This window comes from Crassostrea angulata, chromosome 7 (genome assembly GCF_025612915.1).
Source record: "Crassostrea angulata isolate pt1a10 chromosome 7, ASM2561291v2, whole genome shotgun sequence".
Lineage (NCBI taxonomy): Eukaryota > Metazoa > Mollusca > Bivalvia > Ostreida > Ostreidae > Magallana > Magallana angulata.
Window position 1 is genome coordinate 49,878,035 of NC_069117.1, and position 9,227 is coordinate 49,887,261.

General features: G+C 31.0%; 1 protein-coding gene across 1 annotated transcript; it reads left to right on the plus strand.

Moving 5' to 3' along the window:
• The first annotated feature begins 965 nt into the window (after positions 1 to 965).
• On the plus strand, positions 966 to 3,306 carry LOC128156831 (uncharacterized). The gene is made up of 9 exons (XM_052819138.1): positions 966 to 1,012; positions 1,132 to 1,176; positions 1,419 to 1,640; positions 1,771 to 2,136; positions 2,223 to 2,330; positions 2,444 to 2,456; positions 2,605 to 2,747; positions 3,033 to 3,087; positions 3,168 to 3,306. Exons 1-9 carry the CDS (start codon positions 973 to 975, stop codon positions 3,226 to 3,228), a joined length of 1,053 nt encoding a protein of 350 aa, XP_052675098.1. The 5' UTR covers positions 966 to 972; the 3' UTR covers positions 3,229 to 3,306.
• The last annotated feature ends 5,921 nt before the right edge of the window (positions 3,307 to 9,227 follow it).

Consider the following 9,227-nt stretch of genomic DNA (forward strand, 5'->3'; position numbering starts at 1 on the left):
TTATCTTTAATGCAATATATGGGTATATTGTTATTGTCACAACCAACAATAATCCCAATCCGAAAACACTGGGGAAACTCAACCGGACCGGAAGTGTTTGTATATCCAACAAAGCCCCAAATATCGGGTCGCAACCAAAGATTGCTACATCGTTCTAAACATCTTGAGAGTAAGACGGAAATAAGTCACCCAAACGGCAAGAAAAACGTTTGTGTTTTTAAAAAAATATTATCAATACATCATATTGGTTCCACTTTCTCCTAAGATGTGCTCTATATAACAAAACTCAGAAGTGAACTTTATAAAAGTGTTAATTTTTCGAATAATTCATATTTATCTCAAAACAATCTATTTCAAACTCTCATTTGCAATTTTCCAAGACAAACTGCTATATTAAATTAAGACAAAGTAAATTCTCGCGCATGTATTAAAATTATTACATAGTGTTTACAGTGATTTATATGTCCAATGGGCCGGGTGTTTGATATATGTAATTTTATACTACTTAGTTGTAAAAGATGTTACACATGTCACTATAATAAATAAATGATGATGATGATGATGATGGTTGAACACTTTGGTTCAGTGTATTAACAACTCAGTATATTCTTTTTCTGTGCGTGCGATAAACGTTATTCTTTTAAAAACTATACTAGTACTTTATATGTGTAATTCGTCGTACTAGTTTTCCTTTACAAATTTTTCTTCCAATTCAAGTTGTACAGCATGTAGGAAAAGCAGTTTTTTTCTTTAAAATCAAATAAAGAAAAAAAATCTGGAAAATTTATTTCTCCATATTTAATGTTACGATGGAAATTTAACGAAAACTGAACGTCCTTATTGTGCTTATCTCTGAAATATTTCAATTAAACTTTGTCCAGATTGAAAAGTGGATACAAAGTATACACTTTGACACAAAGCTTAACCTTAGTATATCAATTGTCGATGCTTTAATGAAATTTCAATTCAGCCATGAACACCTTTGTTAGACTGTCTATTTTCATCAATTTAGGTATGTATTTGAAAACACAATGGTATCATAACTTACCGAAAATATTTTAGACATGTTATAAAGTTAAAACAAATTAGCATCATGTATGTGGATATAATTGCTTTTTATGTCTTCTTCAGTGTGGTTGGTGAAGAATATATCAACGGAATGCAACGATACCACTGGTAATTTAAAAGTTTTATTATGTAATTCATAAAACATTTCTTAGATATCAGAATATTTTTATGTAACCATGCAATTTGTTATTCATTTTGGAACAACTGTGTAAGGAACCATTAAAAGCATAAAGCGCATACAGTAAAATGTTTTTGAGTGTTTGTATAAATTTTACAGTAGGTACAATTAAAAAAAAAATAAGAATACATTAAATTTCTTAACATATCAAAATATATTTTTGTTTTCAAAGTTATGATAGAACATAGGACGGTCGACGATAGTCTATCGTTGTCATGTCCACCACAGAATAACCAAATAAGATGGGAACACCACAGCAGCAATGTTCTCTTGAGTACCTTTAATACTCCAAATATCACCATATTTAACATTTCCTATTTGGATATTGGAACTTATCAGTGTTTAACTATAAAGGATTCTTGCATTAGAAAAAAAGTTGTTCTAAATGTTCAAGGTAATTTATGGATTTTATTTGTTGAATTCTGAATTTATAAAGATAGTTTTCAACGGTTAGAAAATTTAGAATGATTTGTTGATAAAAAAGTCCTTTTCATTTTCAAGACATATTAAAAATAATGTTACAGGACCTCCCGTTCTTTTAAGAACAAAGAAGTACATCGGCATTGGCGAAACAAATATGATTTTAATTGCATCTGAATTAATAAGTTTTCCACCTCCAGACGAGAACGTTACAATCAAAGTATGTGGAGCAGGAAACCAGAGAAAAATGAATGTTATAGAATACCAGTCAGTATTGGTGAACGCAAGTCGAAATAATTCAGATTTTGAAATCACTGGATATCGTACCAATATTACGATTGATCCTTCAACTTTAACTGGAGAAACTTTCATCTGTATCAAAGTATATATATCAAACAGGATTGGAGAAACGATGTTTACGCTGAACTTAACCATCAAATACGATGATTCTGACGACAGAGGATCATTTTGTGAGCATATGAGTTGAATTAATTATTGCTATTTTGTAGAAATATAAACAATTTTAATATATATAAATATACATATTTTTTTACAGTTAGATTTCTTCAGGAGAATTCCTTTTTAGTGTCACTAGGTGGATTAGGATTGCTACTACTGATAATTTTGATTGTACTCATTACTCTGTGCAGGCGTCTTAAACGGGGTAAACCTAACTATGATTCATAAGTTTTATGTCAAACAGTTCAACAATTATTCATTTGGCAAAATATTTTTTATCTGACATTAATATGTATCTCCTATTTGCTAAAATTTCAGTGGAAACAATAAAGTAAGTTTTTAGATATTTTTTTCTTTATTGTTTTATTTCAATTAGGTAAATTTAATTATACTATTTCAATAAAGTATACATACTGTAATATAAAGTTTCTTTTAAACCTTGGATATCAACGCCAGCTCTTTGTACGGATTTTTTGCAGAGTGTCCGAGTCCTATGATTCTATGAGAACTCACTCAGTCCGCTCACACAATACAACAAATCATAATAACAGTAACACTTTGTGGAGGAACCCAGTGCCAAGTCAAACAAGTTTTGACCCTGATCAAACCTTACAATTAAGAGGTAAATGTATTCGACAAGTTTTTGAAACGTTTAATAAAAATATCTGTACTCTTATTTGTTTTTGTCTTGAAAATACTTTGGGTACGATAAATTTAATTGTAAAAAGAAATGGTCAATTCAGAACATTATATAATTCAATGTATATATAATATTTCTTCAACATTTTTCATGTATCAAAATATTTTAATATATTTCAAGAAATATATTAGTCTATCTTTAGATTTTTAAATTATAAATTTGCCAAGAATTTTTTTGTAAATGCATTTTTTTTTTTGGGTTACAAAGTTGACTTATATGAACAGAAGGCTGGAAAATCGTTTGCGAGAACACAGAACCCAGGGTATGTTATTCTTTAATATAAAGAAGGGTGTTGTTCAATAAAGTTATCATTGGCCTACAAAAGTTAATTTTTATTTTCAGAGTGTATAGTTTTCAACAAAGCGAAACACTTAGTGACGAAGAATATGATGATTTCTTATAAATTGGCAATAAAAGACATTTTATATGTTCTATTTTTACTGGGCTAGTGTAGATCTTTATTGTTGTAAATTTTACAGGCGATAGTGTAAATAAAAATAAAGCATCTAATAAATCACTTTGTTCGATTTTATTTCTACATACCGATGCATCGTTTAATAATTGAATATCTATACTACTATATTGAAATAATAGACTCGAATTTTTTGTCTTTAATACCGAGAAATCGGAAGAATACTGTCTTTTGTTTTATATATTTTAAACATAATTGGTACTTGAAGATTACCAATTTGTTTTTATTTTTTCTCAGTTAAGCTTCGCTAATTAATAATCAACGAAAATTCCTCAAAAATTCCCGGAAATCACTTGGATTTTTTGGATTTTACAATCTTGCGCTTGCGCAATACATTCACGCTAACGGGATCTTTAGTTTACGTTTCCACAATATCACATCTGCATGAATAAACTCAGAAATGATAATACATATACGGGTAAATTTTCATTGGACTTTTGCTATATATTCTGTTCATATATATTAATGATTTCTTATGAGAGAAAGTATAAAATAACAAATATACATTTCAAGTACATGTAAGTACTTAATTACTTTTGTCTTCGTGATGACAAAAAATATTTGATTACATGCGAAAAAGTTACACTATATTTGTTAGAGTGAAGATAGAATATGTTTTATCGTAAAAATGAATAATGTCCTACGGACCCAGTTTTACAAAGAAAATACGTGTACGTTGGTGAAAAGGTGTTGAATTCTTCCATTCTGTGGATTAATTTTTTTAGATAAAAGGTATTTGCAGTCTGAAAAAGGTTTGTTGTGATGAATTTGACTGTTATTTTCAAGGCAACTTCATTAACTTTCTCCATAATCGTTCCGGAGCGATTCTGCAATTTTCTGCTACATTACGGGTATAACGGAGGCATTCTAACTGTGGGGAGTGCCTTTCCCGAGACACAGTTAGATTTACCAAACTAAGGAAAGTGTAGTGAAATTAATACCATTATTGTAGGCTTATAGCTTTGTTATGCAAATTTCAATAATAAACTGTGTCGATGTACCTATTCGTAAGTGTCCGATATGCAATGTCAACCCGTGCACGCACGGGTCAAAGTCTAGTTTATTTTAAGTGAAAGAAAGTTTTTTGTTTTGTGGTATTTTGATATACCTTAAATGAAAAATATGATATTTTTAAGAAAAGAAATCCGAAACCAGAGAACAAAGGACTTTTTTTTTAAATGGTTGACATTATTGTCGCATGTGTTACTCCACTCACTGTTGATTTCTACTTTTAAAATTGCCATTGGTTAAGCCTGTCTGATTCCTTTTAGATAGGAATCCTTAATTAATTTCCGTTTGACCAATCTATGCTGGCCAGTAACTGTACATTTATTTACTAGAATTCAGTCCTACTCTGACAAATCTGATGATTCAATAAAGAAATGACGGGGTAACACAATGTTTGTAAAACAGTTATATTTGTGCGTCCTCGTCAAGCCATATTTAAAACAACTAATACTTTTTTTTTGCTCACCTCAGCTGAAAGCTCAAGTGAGCTATTCTGATCACATTTTGTCCGTCGTCCGTATGTCCGTCCGTCCGTCCGTCTGTCCGTCTGTAAACTTTTTACAATTTGAAATTCTTCTCTAAAACCGATTATCCAATTTCATCCAAATTTGGCGCAAAGCATCCTTATTAGAGGGCAAATATAAATTGCAGAAATAAAAGTATTCAAAGCGGAGAAAACCTTAAAACTGTAGAAAAAGGGGGGTGCATTTTTAAAAATCTCAAGAACTACTGAGTCCAACTCAACGTAGTTTAGCATAAATTATCCTTATGGGAAGGAACATATAAATTGCAAAAATTAAGGGCTAATTCTGTTACAAATCTGAGTTATTACGAACATTATAATAAAGGAAAGGCGTGTTTCAATCAGTTTAATAGCTGCCCTGGGAAAAACAAAAGATTGGCAGTAATTAATCTGCCAATCTCATTAAAATTTCAGGATATTTGATGGACCAGTATATTTGTATTCGCTGTAATAATGCGTATTTGGAATTGACGATTGCCGATCTGTCCCGGCTTTATTTTGCCACGGCCCAGGTTTGCATACCCATTTTACCAAAACTCGTATACGAGGTTCTTTGTTTAAAGCAGCCATGACACTCTACGAAAAAGGGTCGATCTGACTATGCTGAATTTGCTTGTTGTGCAACAGTTTGCGTATGAAGGGAAATTTTTGAAACATGCAAAATATATTGGTGCCGATTTGTGAAGTAAATTGAGGCTAAATATTTCAATGCGTTGACAGTTTTCACACATGACGTTGGTGTTAGCTTGTTCTGATTTTCGTTTCGTTTTCATTATTTATGCTTTGTAACCTTGGAACTATCGTCTGTATTTCGTGATTTTTACGTATCAAATCAAACAGAGACTTCGGTAAATCAGACAGTTAACTGTTTACCTGCGCAAATTAAGCAAATTCTGATGTATCAAAAAAGTACTGAAATACATTTCATTCTATCGGTATTTCGGCATTATCGATATCTTTTGCGTAATGGTAGATTAATGCAATAGATTTTGTTGAGATGCTCGGCATTTTCTCGAGTTTATTCAGTTTAAATAGAGTTTGCTATCGCTGACGGAAATATGTAGGTATATACATGTATATATATGATTCATTACGAAAAAATAAATAGTGTTTTTTATTTGTTATAGTGCATGTTTCTTGTGTTTAATTGTTTACAATTTCTATTTACTAACCATATTTGAGTGTTAAGCTTCGAATTATAAGCAAGATACAGAGAGCTATGTTTGTACACAGATCTTAAAAACTAAAGATTAAAAAAGTAAAAAATTTGTCAATATTTATCAAGACAATTTTCAAAGTCTGTTCTTCCAGAAACCAACTTTAACAACTTATTGTATTGTAAACTTAACCCTTTTTCGTCATTATTACTCCTACTGTACATGTGATCATTGACTGTTTGTGTACATTTGTATAAACTGATTTTGAACCTCAAATACCAGTGAACTGGTCTTGAGTGAATAAAAGAATTGAAAATCTTAGGCCATTCTTTTTTTCCATTTTAAATGCTGAATAGGAAATACCAAGTTAAAAATCTTAAGCTGAATGTAATAAACTAATGTGAACAAAATATGACTCAAACCTAGGCGAACTGTGAGCTCTGTATCTTGCTTATAATTCTACGATTGACGCTGAAAGTTTGGTTGAACATTAGAAATTCTATATGAATTAGAGTATGTTAAATACTTGTACAAACAAAATAAAAGAATGATATTCTGTATATACCTACTCTCTGGGGCCCCCTCTTTATGCAATAAATAATGTGAAATCTACATCAATTTTGATATTTTTTCAGACACGAGTAAATAAAAACGACATCTTTAAAACAGTTTCCATAGTTCTGACACATTTCTGTTGCGGGGATAAAGTAATTATCGCTATTCCTAAGGAAATATCACAGCGGAAAATTATCTTGGTTTGTACGCGAAGTAAATAACAGTCATTTAATTATAATAGAGAAGACAAATAATTTTTTTTTAATGTTTTTAATTTGAGGAATTGAGCACATTGAGGTACAATTTTCTTCTTCACATCTATACATGTAGGAATTTTTAAATAAAAAACAATAACTATTATATTTTTTTTAAAAAAATACAATAACTAGTAAGTAGTTGATGAAAAAAATGTACCTATATGCTCTCATATATTTTGATCGCTTTACAAAGTGGGGGGAGGGGGGAGGGGCAGAACGAAAATATAGGGAATTGGAACAACTCAACAGTGTACCCCTACCAAATGTTTAGTTTTATATCTTGCGTAGGATTTTCTTATTCTAGTAAAAATTAGTATTTGATGAAGGAACAATGTCAAAGATTACGTGTATGCAAAAATAAGTGAAAAATTCGAATACTTTACAATATTTATTTTTTGCTATTCTACCGAGGGACCATATGGCACAATATCTTTTGAACGCCTAGTGTTGCTCAGGTGAGCGATGTGGCCCCATGGGCCTCTTGTTAAAAGTTGATATTTAAAATCATATGAACTTTAAACTAATTTTTTTACCGGATCAAAATGTACTCATACGTCCTTCTGTCCGTCCACAGGTTTTACACAAGGTTTATTCCAAGTGAAAGATATAAATACCTAAATTTGCCATATTTGCATGAGACGTTATTGTAGAAATTCATGAACATTCATTTGAAGCCGCTTTTTAAGGTGCATATAAACTAAACTATGTGGAATTATTATAGTCGCTATGAACTGTAAAAAGTTTTTCATGACGGCTGGGCTAAAAGTTAGGGGAGGGGTCTAATTATGCAAAATGACTTCTTCTTTAGAAATAAAGTTATGATTTTATGAGGTGCGGTTGAATATAACCTTTTAGAAAATAATCCATCTAAAGAAACTGTAAATAAATCAAAGAACTGGAGTAGTGACGGGAGTTGATTTTATTGATTATAAAGTATTTTAAAATCAACTCAATGTTATATATATATATGAATTATTGAGGTCTTCCGACAAGAAATCCGAGATAAAGAACGAAAACCACATATGAATCGCTTGCTGTGTAATATATAAAGGTAGAATTAACGCCATCAAACTCTACGATGCATTAAATAACCGTAATTGGAATGTTTCTGGAAAATTGTATCCAAGCAATTTTGAAAGAAACAAATACTAATAAAGTTGTCTACGCCAGTACTGGTTCTATTTTTTGTAACCAGTGACAGCGAACCAGTCTTATTGAACTCTAGAATAGGAATACATACGACTACAAAAAATATTGAAATTGTTCACACCATTTAAAATCTGATTCTTTTCAATGTGTTTGTAAGTAAGTTTCCATGAAAACATGCTTTTGAATACATTCCATCGAAGAAGAAGATAGATTTTCTTTCAATAGTTGCCCTTAAATTCAAAAGATCTCTTTAAAAAATCTCTTAAAAAACATATATACCATCTTGAACCTGTATGTAGATAAAGTTCCAAGCTATAACTTTTATCGTGTTTCAAACAATGATTATTTAACATTTTGGCATTTTTCTACGATATGGTCAAAAATGATAAAAATTACCCATATTCTTTTATTTTTTAAAGTGAAAAATGTGTGTCCACAACCGTCGCACACACCGAAATTAATATATCAAATGTTCAAGTCATTATGTGAGTTTCACCATGGGCGACAGTGACATGTTCTTCAATTAAAAAACCGCTTAGGCACTGTGTCTTCTGCTTAGTTTTGTGAAAAGTCTTGGAAAATGCACTGTTTGTGACGTAACAATTATCCCCGTGAAAGTCAAATCAGGTAACTATTTATAGATTCTTCATTTCTAGGGTATTTTTGTGTAAATGAAATATGACCAAAATTGTACCTAGTTCTTTATCGAATCGATTTTCTTTAAGTACTAAGTCTTGTCAGCGATGAATATTTATGATTAGGTCCTAACACTGTTTCACTTCCGTTTTCCCAGAGTAACTGCATAGGAGTGTTGATTTATATCATCTCACCCCCCCCCCCCCACAAAAAAACCCCCAAAAAACAACAACAAAACACCATGGAAATAACTTTTTGTTCAATCAATAATGAACCTGATATTACAGTGTATGTCAATTGAAAGACACTGCAGTGTAATGGATATATATGCGACATCTGATGGGAATTACTTTTTGGCTTTGTGCCTTTTCTCTTTCTTAATTAGCAAATACGTTAAATGATTTAAAATTAGTTTCTCTCTATAGCTAAATAGGCCTATAAAGTTTTTCTATCTACTGTGATGCTTGAAGCAAGTGAAAACTTAGACGGTACTCGTATTATTTTAAGAAATGAAATTGAACCCATCTGCTTCCGTTTGTGACAGTAGGACCGGAGTTATAGCTGTAAAACTTCTATCAGAGAAAGAATAAAATAGAACGAAACCGTCCATTAGTTCCTTGTGTAAAGATTTTATACAAATTTATT